A 15,323-nucleotide genomic window follows, 5' to 3' on the forward strand; every position below is an offset into this window, starting at 1 on the left:
GTTGCCGCCACTCATACCTCACCTGTCATTCAACAACATCTTTGCCTCTGCACTTCTGCCTCGACTGACATCTCTGCCCAAACTCTTTGCCTCTGTATATGTCTGCTTGTGTCTGTATGTGTGTGTGTGTGTGTGTGTGCGTGTGCGCGCGCGCGCGAGTGTATACCCGTCCTTTTTTCCCCCTAAGGTAAGTCTTTCCGCTCCCGGGATTGGAATGACTCCTTAACCTCTCCCTTAAAACCCACATCCATTCGTCTTTCCCTCTCCTTCCCTCTTTCCTGATGAGGCAACAGTTTGTTGCGAAAGCTTGAATTTTGTGTGTATGTTTGTGTTCGTTTGTGTGTCTGTCGACCTGCCAGCACTTTCATTTGGTAAGTCACATCATCTTTGTTTTATATATATATATATATATATATATATATATATATATATATATATATATATATATATATATATATATATATATAATGAAACTTACCAAACAAAAGCGCTGGCAGGTCGATAGACACACAAACAAACACAAACATACACACAAAATTCTAGCTTTCGCAACCAATGGTTGCCTCGTCAGGAAAGAGGGAAGGAGAAGGAAAGACAAAAGGATATGGGTTTTAAGGGAGAGGGTAAGGAGTCATTCCAATCCCGGGAGCGGAAAGACTTACCTTAGGGGGAAAAAAGGACAGGTATACACTCGCACACACACACATATCCATCCACACATACACAGACACAATATTTTTCCCACGTGGAATGTTTCCCTCTATTATATATATATATATATATATATATATATATATATATATATATATAACTTCTGCGCAATTTCAGTGCAGTATTGTGTTCACTGTAAGTGTGTGTGTGTGTGTGTGTGTGTGTGTGTGTGTGTACAATCTAACTTCTGCGCCATTTCAGTGCAGTAATGTGTTCATTGTAAATAAGTATTATAGTAGTTGTATTACATGTTTATTACCTTATAAATAAATAAAAACTGTTTTATTTTCAATTCAGTGCATTAGTATTTGTAAAATGACTTTCATAATATAGTGTTCATTAAAAAATGACGATCATTCCACTTGGGACCTGTGGAATGGTACATTAGCTTATTTGTTTTAGTTGTAAATATTTGTCATGTATTATTGTTTTTCTGACATGTTCCACATCCTGGAGGACCTCCTCACTACGGATCAATTGGAATGAAAGAAATCTAATCTAATCTATTTGGTTTCTTGGTTACAAACGAAAAATGTGTGTTTTAGTTGTTTCTGGAAACTGAACCCCTAAGGCGATGACATAGGGGATGAGAGATTTTTACGAACATATTTTCTTATGAAAGCATTTTTAAAACTAAATCAACGAGAATTTAAATTTGGCTCCTCAGTTAAAAATAAAAAATACATGTTTTACTGTTTTTGGAAATTCAACTCCCATGGGGGTCAAATGGGGGGAGGGGGAACATTTTTAAATCTTGATGTATGAACGTTCATATTTGGTTCCTCTGTTAGAAATAAAACATATGCATGTCATTGTTTTTGGAAATTCAACCCCTTAGGAGGTGAAATAAGTGGTGAAATGTTCTACGAAAATATTTCACTATGAAAATGTTTTTAAAGCTAAATCTTTGAAAATTGGAGTTTGGCTTCTCAATTAGAGATGAAAAAATATGTTGTTTCACTGTTCTTGGAAATTCACCCCTAAAGGGGTATTGGGTCAGATTGATTCACTGACTCATCATCGCCCAGACCTAACTGCTAAGAATAGAAACTTGAAGTTTGGAGAGGGTGTGGATTTTGTACTGTAGGCATCGTTCAAGAAGCGATTGAACGAAATTCCGCTCCTAAGGTTATGAAGTAGGGGATGAAAGACTTATTGAAAATATGTCGCTATTAAGGAAATTTTGAAGCTGGAACTATGAAAACTGGTATTTCACATCTCAGTCATAAAATTAAAAAGTACATTTTTCAGCATTTTTGAAAAGACAACTACTAAGGGTGTAAAACAGTGGGTGAAAGTTTTTTGAAGATAAAGAATTACTAAACAACTTCTAAAGGATTTTTAAGGCTACATCTATGAAAAATGGTATTTTACTTCTCATTTTGAAATACAAAAAATACATGTTTCAGTTTTTCTGAAAATTCCACCACTAAGGGAGTGCAACAGGGGATGAAAATTTTTAAGAAAATATTTTGTTACATTAAAACAATTTTAAAGCTAGTTTATGACAATGGATATTGTATTGTATGGAACTGTGGCCCTAGAAATGACGGAGAGGCTTCATCCTCGCCGTAGCCCTCAGTGATTCACAACCCCACAACAGGCTACAGCAGTCCACTCACCCCATCACCGCCCCACACCAAACCCAGGGTTATTGTGCAGTTTGGCCCCCAGTGGATCCCCCCTCCCCCCACCTCCCTCTGGGAATACCAGACAAGTGTAACCCCAATGTTTACATGGTAGAGTAATTATGGTGTATGTGTATGTGGAGTTTGTGCAGGATTCGCTGACATTGTGTAACTGAGACAGAATAAGGGGAATCAGCCCGCATTCGCCAAGGCAGATGGGAAAACGCTTTAAAAACCATCCACAGATTGGCTGACACACCGGACCTTGACACTAATCTGCCGGGCAGATTCATGCCTAGGGACCGGCACGCATTCCCACCCGGAAAGAAGTGCGTTAGACTACACAGCTAACCGGGTGGGTCAAAAATGATATTTCACTTCTCTGTTAGATACAGAGAAATATCTGTTAGAGAATAAAAGTTGCTATGGAAATATCTCCACAAGAACGCAAAAGGTATGATTAAGAAAAACCTTGGACTCTAGCTACCAGAATTGCTTTTTGGTCAGAAGTATATTCAGAAAAGACCATGCTTATATGGCCTTAATTGGTGCAAAAAGCTTACAAGGAGTTGCAATTTGTGGACGACATAAAAATTCTATTAAATAAAAACAAACAATATCTCTGCAGACCATACAGTCTATGCAAGGGAAGCAGCAGGCACTAAGCTAATATGTATTAATCTCACAATCATTTACTTCTCACTTGTCTAGAGGCTCAACACCTTGTCCCAATTTAATTGCACATGGCTGTACTCTTCAAAGTAAACTTCTCTCAATGCTATACTCCATCTCTCAGAGCTTTACTGTAAATAGCTTTGGAAGATCCACAATTACATTTTGTGGTTAGAAAAGTCAAAGATTACTCATGCGTATCACTGGCATTTATAGTGTCCCATGTAATTAAGTGCTGGGTTCATTTTACAGAAGTATCATTTTGACCTGCTGCAGAAAACCTAAATTGTCCATTATTACTGCTCACTACCCTCTTAGAAATACTTCTCACTTCAATTTGACACTTATATCTGAACTGATTAACAATGTATATTAGAGTTTTGAAATTCCCATTGTGTCTAGATGTGAAGTTCCATTACAATGGTCTAATTACATCTAATGATTAATTTTACATTTACTAAACCTGTGTAGTATTCCAGACAAATGACAGTGAACAGAGCTTTCCAGTGCTCTCTACTTGCGTGGCTAACATAACTGTGAAACATTTCCCATGCATCAATAGCAGAACAGCTTGTGATAGTTTCTGAACAAAAACAGAACTTCAGTGCAATGAAAAACTCAGCTCATGGTATGTCAAATCTCAGTCATTGGTTTGTTACCCAGTCTATGCTGAACGTTCCATAAAACCTCCAGAGGTTAGTAAGTAGTAACTGATTACTGTAAACCACTATTCAGGACCAACATATGCTGTCAGGTTTCTGGCTGTCTTTAAGAACACCAAATTCTGATCCCTGTCTTTTTGTGTGAATCAGTATCAGTGTTCCTTATCACTCTTCCTTTCTTATTACTCTTATTTTGAAATCAAATAAAACCATTTTTTCAGCTTCTATTGCCATGTCATCTACCACAAACCACTTTTACGCTCACTGCTGCCATCTCACAGAGGCACCAATCAAATAGCATTTCCTCTATTCTTTCACACATCTCTGACCAATTGGATTTCAATCTGCTGCTGCTGTTCTTATTGTTGTAGTCTTCTACCCGAATATTGGTTTCAATCTACCCATCTAGGAATTTATCATTTTCAGAAAGGCTTTTTCCCCTTTGTCCGTACCTGACGTAATTTGATTACATTCAATTTGCCTGATTTTATTTTTGGTGGTGTTCACCTTTTAATCTTTTTTCCCTTCTATTCCACTGATCTTCCAAGTCTTTTACCAACTGTGACTGAACTACAAAGTCGTCAGAAAAACTCAAAGTTTTTATTTCTTCTCCCTGAACTTTAATTCATTTTCAAAATTTTTACTTGATTTTCTTTGCTTGTTCAATGTTCAGATTGAATAACTCCCTTCTTATTGTTTCCCTTTCATGTCCTCCTGTAGTCTGCTTTCTGTACAAGTTGTAGATAACATTTTGCTCCCTGTTTTTTATCCTTGCTACCTTCAATATTTCAAAGAGTATATTCCAGCCAACACTATCTAAAACTTGTTTTCCATAACAACAACAGTTTAGTTACAATGGGGAGAATTGGATTGGGCAACACCGTGAATTCATCATAGAGACGTTCTTTAAAAATGCAGTACTTGTGGCCACCATTCAGAGGAAGTTCTATCTCCAATTCAACATTCCACATAATGGTGCAATTTCAACCCACAATAAAATTCTGCTACAGGTTAATAACTTCCTTGAAACAGGTTCTGCACTGAAGGAAAAACCAGGAGGCAGTGCAAAGATGGCCACATCACCTGAAAACATTGAAGTTGTGCAACATGCAACTCAACAGAGACCCAACCAATCTGCTAGATGACACGCACATTCTCTTGGGTTATCAAATCCGTCCATTCAATGCACGTTACACTGTCTAAATTTTCATTTCCACAAAACTGCAATTGTTCAGGTGTTGAAGACTCAACATTTTGTAAGAAGATGTTTCGCTGAAGCAACGACAGATGTGTTGGTGCAAGAACCTGGAACTGCGATTTTAATGTCAGATGGGGCTCACTTTTACCTAAACAGCAGTGTTAAAAAAAAAAAAAAAAAAAAGTACCGTTATTGGTATCCAAACAATGCTCAACGACTGCACCAGTGCCCACTGCACTTTGGCTGTGTCACAGTGTCGGTGCTCTTTGGCTGTGTCACAGTGTGGGCTGGATTAGGGAAATTTTGTGTCATGGGGCCTTATTTCTTTGAAGAAAATGGGAAAGCCACTGTTGTGAACTCAGAGCATTATTTGACCATGTCGTGTGAATTTCTCACCCTGGAACTTCGTCTTCTTGGGATAAATTGTTGAAATGTTTGGTTTCAGCAAGATTGTGCAACAGCTCACACTTCCAATATATTTATGTCTGAAGTAGGGAAGTCGTTTCCATGGAAAGTGATATCCGACTGAGGAGATGTTGACTGGCTGCCCTGCTCTCCTGTCCTCATTCCATGTGACTTTTTCTTGTGGGACTTCCTCAAGAGCAAAGTGTACATCAGTAAGTCACGTACTGTGCTTCAATTACAGAATACCACTGAGTGACAGATTCATGCTATAACCCGTAACACGCTGGAGAGAGTGATGATAAACTTTGTGCAGAGGGTCAATGCGAACACCGAAAAAGAGGGCCAGTACTTGAAGGGCAATATCTTTCACAAACAATTAATTTCTCTCAAAATGAACACATAAGATGTAAACATTTATTCACTGTGTATCTTTCGAAATAAAATAAGTTACTATATTTTAAAATGTCACTGGGTGCTATAAATTTAAAAACCATCAGACAATGCTGACTCACCCTGTACTAGTTTTCGCCAATGTTCTGTAAATAATTCATGTCAGTATTTTGTGATGATGATTCATTAAACTGATACTTTGGAAATATTCCCACCAGTTCTCACCTGTCTTGTTTGCAATAGGAATTATTTAATTATTTTTGAAGTTTGAGGGTATTTCACCTATCTCATATGTCTTGTACACAAGGTAGAATAGTTTTGCTTGGCTGGTCCTTCCAATAGTGCATTAATTTAACAGAATGTCTACGCCAGGGGCCTTGTTTCAGCTTGGGCCTTCCACTGCTCTGTCAAATTATTCTCACATTATCATATCTCTCATTTTGTCTTCTTTACCTCCTTTTCCCTTTCTATAATACTGTCTTCAAGTTCATTTCCCTTGTATAACCACTGTATATATCCCTTCCCCTTTACAGCTTTCCGTTCTTTGGTTAGTACTGGTTTTCATTCTGAGCTCTTGATATTTATACAGCTGATTCCCTTTCCTCCAAAGTTCTTTCATTTTTCCATAGGTGGCATTTATCTCCCCCCTATGTTTAGAGCACAGCTCTATATGGTGGTGCAATGTGGACTGCGGAAAAACCAGAACAGAAGAGAATCAAATCACCTGAGGTGCGGTGCTACAGAAGAATGTTGAAAATTAGAAGGACTGATAAGTTAAGGAACAAAGAGGTTCTCTGTAGAATCAGTGAGGAAAGGAATACCGTATATGGAAAACACTGACAAGAAGAAGGGACAGGATGGTAGGACATATGTTAAGACATCACACAACAACTTCCATTGTACTAGAGGGAGCTGTAGAGGTCAAAAATGTAGAGCAAGACAGAGGCTGGAACACATACAGCAAATAACTGAGGACATAGGTTGCAACTGTTACTCTGAGATGATGAGGATGGCACACAAGAGGAATTCATGGTGAACCACATCAAATCAGTAAAAAGACTGATGCTTCTATTTCTACAGCCTTACTTTTGTCCTTTGGCCATTCCTGCTTAGCCATTTTGAACTTGTGGCGCATGTGCCTTCATTTAACTTCGCATATTAATTTGCGAATTAAATTTAAACAAATGTCACCTGTACTGTTAAGGAAGCTCAGGTAGCTCTCACACAAAGATTGGCAGCTATAGTATCATGCTTAATGATACAAACAAATACTAGCTGTTGTAACGGTACTTTGACTGCCGCACCTCCGCCAGTGCAAAGATATGATTTACGATCGCGCATGCAGAAGAGCGCTGCGCCAGCGACTGATTTTTTATAAGGGTTGTTGGTTTTTTTTTTTTTTTTTTTTTTTTTTTTTTTTTTTTTTTTTTTTTTTTTAAAGGTGCTTGTTTTTAACAACTAGTTTATTACTCTCTTGTCTTCATACGTTCAAGACGTGTATTTTTCGGCGCTGTGTTAAACAATGAGGAAATTAAAACTATATTATGAAACGAAGTTATTTCAGTAGTGAATCGCAATGGTTATCGCCAAATTTATAAATTAATCCTGACAGCAAACAATAAAAACAGGTCATCCTACAAGAAAATTAAGAAGTATTCCAGACGCAGCCACGAAGACTATATTATAATAAATACTATGTTTCTAACAGAATTATAAGGTAAATTTCAACTTATTTCTGATGCTACTTCCTTACAGTCGCTTTTTGTAGTGTTGCCGACCTGGTCTGCCATTCACGGTCAAATTACAGCACTATCTCAATCAGTGATACGAAGTCCGCCTTATCCGTAACTTACTCCATCAAAATTCAAAACCCAATCAGATTTTCTATTTTGTATTTTCATGGCAGAACCCCGAGGAGAGGAAACATTACACTGCACACAGGAAACTGATTTTATCATCACAACTTGATTATTACCAGTAACTGCTTGTCACACAGCAGCCATTTGAACTGAACGGCAGCTGTGTGTACTAACAGCGAAAAAATATATCATGTGCACAAACTAGATTTTTCATACACTGGAAATGTACAGAGATGTCTACTATGTGCATCACAAGACACAAGAAGGGCACATTATTTATGTACACATTCTTTTTGTTATGTGAATTACATTTATTCAAAAGTACTTGGAAAGTAACCAATGCTAACAGAATCTTAACTGCACTTGTTACAGCTCAAAAGAACCACTGTCTGCCCAAACAACCACCACACCCAGCAGTGCACTCCTGATTACGTGTGTGCAGATTATCTGCTTTGTGGATTATTCATGCTTAAAAAACATCTGCACCTTTTTCTCTAATAAATAGCAAAGAACAGTCCACTGCATGACAATAAGTGCCATTTCCATTGTTTAAACAACTGCCGTGTGGCAACAGAGTGCCATTTCCACTGTTATTAGCCTGCTTGTTCCATGTAAATAGAAAACAAACTCTGTTTTCCAATATTAGCCGGTGCGTAACTGACAAGGAAGCAATTTGAAAGAAAAGTGATGACGGAGAAATAGATGAAACATGTTTGACATTAAAACAAAAATTAGAATTAACTGAAAGATGGGGGGAAACTGCTGCAAAACTAAGTGCTGATTATGGTACTGGAATGCAGACTGTACAGGACATTAAAAAGGATAAGCAGAAAATACAAGGTTTTGTCCCAAAATGCGATTCTAATTCTGGATTATCTGCACAAAAATGCATTAAGAGATCTATACCTGATGAATTAGATGCTGCTCTTTGGCTATGATTTAACCAAAAATGAACAGAAGGTGTCATTGTTTCAGGCACAGTGTGTGCCAAAAAAGTTAAATTATTTCATGAAGCTCTATTTAAACCTCATCCAGATGGCTAACCATATTCAAATAATGTCAGGGGATTTGCAGGCTTAATTCAAATTTTACAGCAGCTCATTCTTTCCAGGATGAGTTCCAGAAATTTATGCAATAAGAGTATTTCACACCCAACCAAATTTATAATGCAGATAAAAGTGGTCTGCACTGGAAATGTCTGCCAACTAGAACCCTAACTTTTAGGAGCAAAATTCGTGGTCTTGGATAAAAGTCATTTAAAGAAAGCATTACAATTTTGTGCAGCCCTAATGCTTCTGGGAGCCACAAAATGAAACTACTAGTGACTGGAAAATAAAAAGAAAATCACAAGCAGCCAAGGATATTGCAGATAAGGATTTCCCTGTGCTTTATTACAACCAGGAAGGAGCAGGAATGGATAGTAAAATTTTGTACCACAAGTTTGGCAATTTCTAGAAGAGAAAGGATTGCCACAGAAGGCTATTCTATTGCTTGATAACTCCCCTTTTAGTTCCCGATGAGAGGATTCTCATATCTGATGATGGTCTCATTGAAACTAAGCTTTTACCTCGTAACATGACTGCCATTATACAGTCAATGGAATAGGCGTAACTGCATCAGTGAAACAACACTACCAGCCTTGTCTACTGAGAATGCTAGTTGATGAGGGTGATTTGGTGGCATTCTGGGACAGATTGACAGATCTAGATGCTATACATGGAATTTCTGATGCCTGACAGGAAGTCAAGCCACACACACTAGTTCGATGATGGAGGGAAATTTTTCCATATACAGAAGAAACTGATTTTCAAGATTTCAGTGATGAAAAAATAACTACACAAATAATGAATCTGACAATGGGTTTAAAATGGTTCTGAAGATGTCAATGAAGAAAACTTGACTGAGTGGCTGAAGCCCGATGCCTATAACCCTGCTTCCAGTCAGTGAGTTATGCTGGAATTGTGACAGCTGCTTCACAAAAAACAAAGAAGAGGACATTGAATGTGAAATTGGAGATGAAGACAGTAGCCCTGTCGGTCATAGTACTGCATTGCAATGTGTCAATACTCTCCGAGATTATATGGGTCACTGCAGGTTTTAGTACAATGACATCACTGCTGCAAGAAAAATTCAAAATGTTGTGTGAAAAAATGTCATCTCTTTTCAGAAGCAGACTAACATCACAGATAATTCTAAGAAATAACAGACCTACAGTGCACACAACTTTCAAACAAAGAATATATATTTGAAAATTATTTTTCAATTACTATGAATAATCAGGAGGATACTGTACTTATACTGTTGAGCTTCAAAAATATACTGATCAAGCAAAATTATAAACACAATTTACTTCATAATAAACATAGACTAGACTAGCATAAGGATAATTAATTTTTTGAGTCTAAATTATGGGACACTCTGATACTAACCAACAAGACTGAAATTCTCTTCTAGAATGCCATGGTGTGCATTAAACCATGCATTTGCTAGTTTGCTATTCTTGCTTTTTCCACTGAAAAAATTTATGGCATAAACTACTAAACCAGCAATCATCAGCATTTCCAGGTAGAAACTGTCCCAGTTAGTTCTGAAGTGCAGTGGAACCTACAACAGATGATGCAATTCCTGTAAGCCCAATAACTACTAGTTTATATGTTAATTTAACCTTCATTCAATTGGACATTCATAACAGAAACACACTCCCAGACCATATACTTATTAAAAGAAAAGATAGCATAATAAGCCAAAATGAAAATATTAATTCATAATAGTAATGAAACAGTATGAAATGACACAAAGAACTAATACAAGACACTATGCCTCGTGGACAGAGTGTGCACACAAATCTATTCACAAAGAATAAAGGAATTTTGGTATTGTAAGAAAGCAAAGTTCACTGCGAAAGACAATCATATGATCAGACCCAGACTAGAGGACTAAATCAGTAGTAAACATTTCATATACAAATGTACTTCATTTTACAAATCTCTATATTTAGTTGCCCCACATCCCCCTACGCAAAATGAAGAACTAAAAGTAACACGAAGTATACAACTTTGATTGTAAAGGTAACTATATACATCAGCTGCAGGAAGTCATGAAGATGCACCTTCCACAGAAAAACAACCTAAGTATAACACTTTCAGTATTTACTGTGAATATAAAGCATTCTCAGCAAGCACATCCATGGCTTTCAGTTCCTAACATATATCTTAAGATCAACATGATAACCATATGATTTAACTGGCTGACATCAGACCAATATGAGTGACTCCCACTACAAAAATTTGAGTTGGATTTTTGGAGCATATGTGCTACTTGCAAAAGTACTTCACAAGCCACCTCTCCAGTCATACTATACAGCAAGCCATATGACAATACAATTCCCTGCTCCCTTCCCCTACACAAAATTGAGTCTGATTGCTGAAGCAATTTTTACCAGTTGCAAACCGTACTTAACCAGCACATTATCAATCACATTACCATGCAAGTCACTGAATTCTCTGCTCCCTTCCCCTATACGCAATGTCAAATAAACAGTTAAACACTAAAGCTTTACATTGACGAGTGACTGCAACCTTCTTTTGGCAGACGGAAGAACCACTTCATCAGTTTTGCCTTGAGGCATACCACCTATAAACAGTGTCAGATTACTCAGAACAAATGTTGCTGCAGAAAATTTTTGATCACACACTGTGTGTAGCACACAGAAATTGTTCCAATTCCTCAAATAGGGGATAGCAGCCACACAGAAGAAGGAAATTTCGGAAATTTGTAAGTTTCTACAGGACCAAACTGCTGAGGTCATCAGTCCTTAAGGCTTACACACTACTTAATCTAATTTACGCTAAGGACAAAAACACACACACACACACACACACACACACACACACACACACACACACACACACACACACACCATGCCTGAGGGAGGACTCGAACCTCCGACAGAGGGGAGCCTTGCGAACCATGACAAGGCGCCTTAGACCGCACAGCTACCCTGGGCGGCACACAGAAGAAGGAATAAACAGAAAGGTGACTAGCACACTAGGTATGATATCTACGGGGAATACAATAACCATCTTGTAATTACGGTATTTTTCAGTGTCAGGTCAGTCTCAAATTCTGAGCAAGTCATCATCAGGTGATACCAATACATTACACAGCAAATCATCTACTGGACAGGCCAGGATGGCATTCACTACAAATTTACTGGAAATGAATATTCATTAGTGGCAATTTGTTTGTGGTGCAATTGTGTGTAGAAATGAGTTGAATGTTGCCAGAATGAAAAGAAGTACCTCCTGAATTTCACTATCTTTACCTTAGTTATTGTAATTTTTGGTGCTTCTTTGTCATCTGGCTTGCCTCCCTGGCCAACAGTATCAAAACCTTCAAACTCTTCTTCATCTTGGAAATGATCAAATTCACCATCATCATCCTGAAACAAGAAACAGACAATCTGCAATGAGACATCAAAGATATTTGCTTAAAATCAAACAAATAAGTACAATTTCATTCAAAGCTTAAAAACAAATTAATACTATTACTGCTTTAATATACCAGCATGCGCGCGCGCGCCCACACACACACACACACACACACACACACACACACACACACACACACACACACACACAACTCTCTCTCTCTCTCTCTCTCTCTCTCTCTCTCCTCTCCTCTCCTCCCCCCCCCCTTTCCCCCATGGTGCTTCAAAGATGAAAGACCCACAACCTCAATATATCACCGAGAAATTCATTTTCATTCTTCATGGAAAATATTTTTAGAATATTCAGCAAAGCAAAAGTATTGAATCTGGAAAGTAGTAGTTTTCAAGAAACAAGACAAACCATTTAAAAAATACAAGTTCTACATTCTTCTCCATTCACAAAATTTTAATTATACATAAAACATTATGGTCTCTAGTGTTTTCTTGGTGTGACTAACAGTGTGCTTTTGCTTATTCAGCAAAGTTGTGGATTCTGTTTTATGTACAATATTTCAATGACCAACCTAGTCATCATCTTCACTGTTGTTGATGCTGCAGAGCTATTTATAAAAGAGTTTGACTCCCAATACTCTTTTATCTTTCAGAGCCCACACTAATACTCTGAAAAAGTCAGCATTTTCCCACTCTGGTGGACGGGTTAGCCAGTTGGATCTTAAGAAAGTGAGTGAAAAACTCCAAGCTCTGTTTAAAGTGAAACCTCCATCACATACTTTTTCTTTTCTTTCTTTTGTGGGGGGGTGTTCCAGTATCTCTTACTTTGACAGGCTTCTTAAATATGCTGTTTCAAAAACTTGGCGTTCACACAGCGACACTGATCTCATCATAATTCCTTTCTTGATCCTATCTGCAGCAGCTTATTTGCTTGGTTGTTTCAGTCAGGTGTGTTACTTTTGTTTCTTGAGCCTCTCTTTGACTGATCTAATTGTCTGCCACATATAAGATCTACTACATTCTCAAGGTCTGCAGGAAGACTAAGATGAGTATGCTGATGTTCCTAACAACCTGTCAAGATAAGCAAGTTGTACATATGTTTGCCAAAATCTATCATCTTATTAACACATGAGTAGCCAACAAAATTATGTGTCTTGTACATCCAGTACTAGTACAAGACAGAATTTGTGACACCCGATGGATGCTAGAGATCACTCTAAAACTCTCTTCAGCCCCAGCTTTACATGCCATCTACACACTCTACAGTTTCTTGGGAATGGGTTGAAAATATGACACTGTCACAAGTAGAATTCACATTGCTAAAAACAACTACATTGCTAAAAACAACTGCGTGCCAGACAGCAGAATACGATCTCTTGTCCAAAAAGCTGTGACAAGAAACAGGGACCCATACTGTAGTTAACCTCACTGAAAGAAGTGTTATGAGATTACACTGAAAATCCTTGCTACAGAATTAAATTTTGTGCTCACTCAAAACCTGTCACCAACAAAACGTTATATCAATTCCATGGAGCATGTTGAAGCTTTGCTCCCACTAGAAATAGCAGTAGCGATTCACTGCAAAATCTGTAGAAAAACTTACGAAGGTGCCACCAGCTTAGATCCAACATCTCTAAGAAACAACCAATAGCATTTAAAAAATCTGTGGGAGTACAAGGAAACTTCAGTCCGTGCGATTATTGGCTTTGGGGTTACCTGAAGTCGCATGTGTATTGTGATCGACCGACATCTCTAGGTATGCTGAAAGACAACATCCGACACCAGTGCCTCACCATAACTCCAGACATGCTTTACAGTGCCGTTCACAACATTATTCCTCAAATACAGCTATTGTTGAGGACATATTGAGCATTTCCAATAAACATGTTTGTCTTACTTTGTTATGCTAATTATTGCTATTCTGGTCAGATGAAGCGCCATCTGTCGTACATTTTTTGAACTTTCGTATTTTTTGGTTCTAATAAAACCCCATGTCATTCCAGGCATGTGTGTCAATTTGTACCTCTCTATATACATTATTCCATGATTTATTCAGTTTTCAAATTTATACTGACTTTTTGATCACCCGGTATCTTAAGTTCCACCCGGTACCTCTCCAAAACTATAATATTTTGATTTTCTGATGATGGGTTAAAATGCTACAGACCTCTCAAAATGAGAGTATTTGTGAAAATGTTGTAATGAAAGGGAAAATTGAAAAATTGTAATAAAGAAACCAAAAGTGATAGAGATCTGAATACTTTCAATAAATACTTTGTTTTGAAAATATGAATAGTCACAGGATGTCAACTGTCTTGAGAAATGATAAAGTGGAAGACTGCTAACTGTCAGCTAAGGCATTAATGTATGAAATTCTTAAACTGTCAAAATATTTGTACATAAAGATGAAAGAATCTGACATTTTTTGGTTATTTAGAAATTATTTTCTCCAAAACCCCCATCCTAATGTTCTAAAAATTTCATGGTACTTTAGTTGGTTGTTTTACTTAGCAAATGTACAATCAGAGTGGGCAATACTTGTCTGAACAAAATGTGAGAATTTTATTAGGTAGACCTAGCTCTACTCTCAAGGTAAAAAAACATGGACACTTAAATATTTAAATTCCTTGCTGATTTTAAGTAAATATCATGCAAAACTGGTATTTCTGAAACAAAATAATTACTTTACATTATAGGTGAGTTAGAAAACAATTTATAATTTTGTTCAAATACATTTTATAACAATAATGAGATACAGAATATTTTTATACCCATTTTTCCATTTTTCTTTTTATGATATTGTTCAAAAATTATTATGGTCTTCTGTCATGATTTTACTTCTTCAGACTCTCCACAAATTAAAATTGCCTACAATGTAACAATCAACACTGCACTGTTGGAAAGAGTTCATTTGCGTTTTTCATCTGCTGCTCACTGAACTTGTATAGCCAAGCTGAATTTTCATGCAAACAAAGATGATCCAATAAGAGCAGTACTAGGGAAATTGGAACTGTACATTGACCTTATGATGATGGCCATTTGAAAGCATAAGCAGGACCAAGAGGTGTCATAAAGGAGATGGTTATATCTTGCAGTTCATGAGAGACATTTATTATCTGCCCCACCTAACACAGATTGTCATACACACAAGGAATGAAGTGGCTCACTATGAAGTCTTTTATTGTAGATTGTGGTCTCTGCATTTCTCACACAGTAACAGACTGCATTTTGTAGAGAACCATTCTTGCAATTTGTGTGTCACTCTGGGATGCAACCCAGTAGTGATTTGATTGAATTCCTACCACATGCTTCATAGAAGAACACTCTTCTCTCTCTCTCTCTCTCTCTCTCTCTCTC

The 15,323-nt window shown here is 37.3% G+C and overlaps 1 protein-coding gene across 3 annotated transcripts in view; it reads right to left on the bottom strand.

The window, feature by feature from the left end:
• The window catches only part of LOC124776280 (PAT complex subunit CCDC47), a 76,461-nt gene that overhangs the window by 38,530 nt on the left and 22,608 nt on the right, over positions 1-15,323 (bottom strand). For all 3 annotated transcript variants that reach the window (XM_047251184.1, XM_047251185.1, XM_047251183.1), the window contains exons 3-4: positions 11,850-11,966; positions 9,955-10,129 (exon numbers count right to left, since the gene is read on the bottom strand). In XM_047251184.1, the coding sequence (XP_047107140.1) occupies positions 9,955-10,129; positions 11,850-11,966 (292 nt within the window). The remainder of the gene's footprint in view (positions 1-9,954; positions 10,130-11,849; positions 11,967-15,323) is intronic.

Source organism: Schistocerca piceifrons, chromosome 2 (genome assembly GCF_021461385.2).
Source record: "Schistocerca piceifrons isolate TAMUIC-IGC-003096 chromosome 2, iqSchPice1.1, whole genome shotgun sequence".
NCBI classification, from domain to species: domain Eukaryota; kingdom Metazoa; phylum Arthropoda; class Insecta; order Orthoptera; family Acrididae; genus Schistocerca; species Schistocerca piceifrons.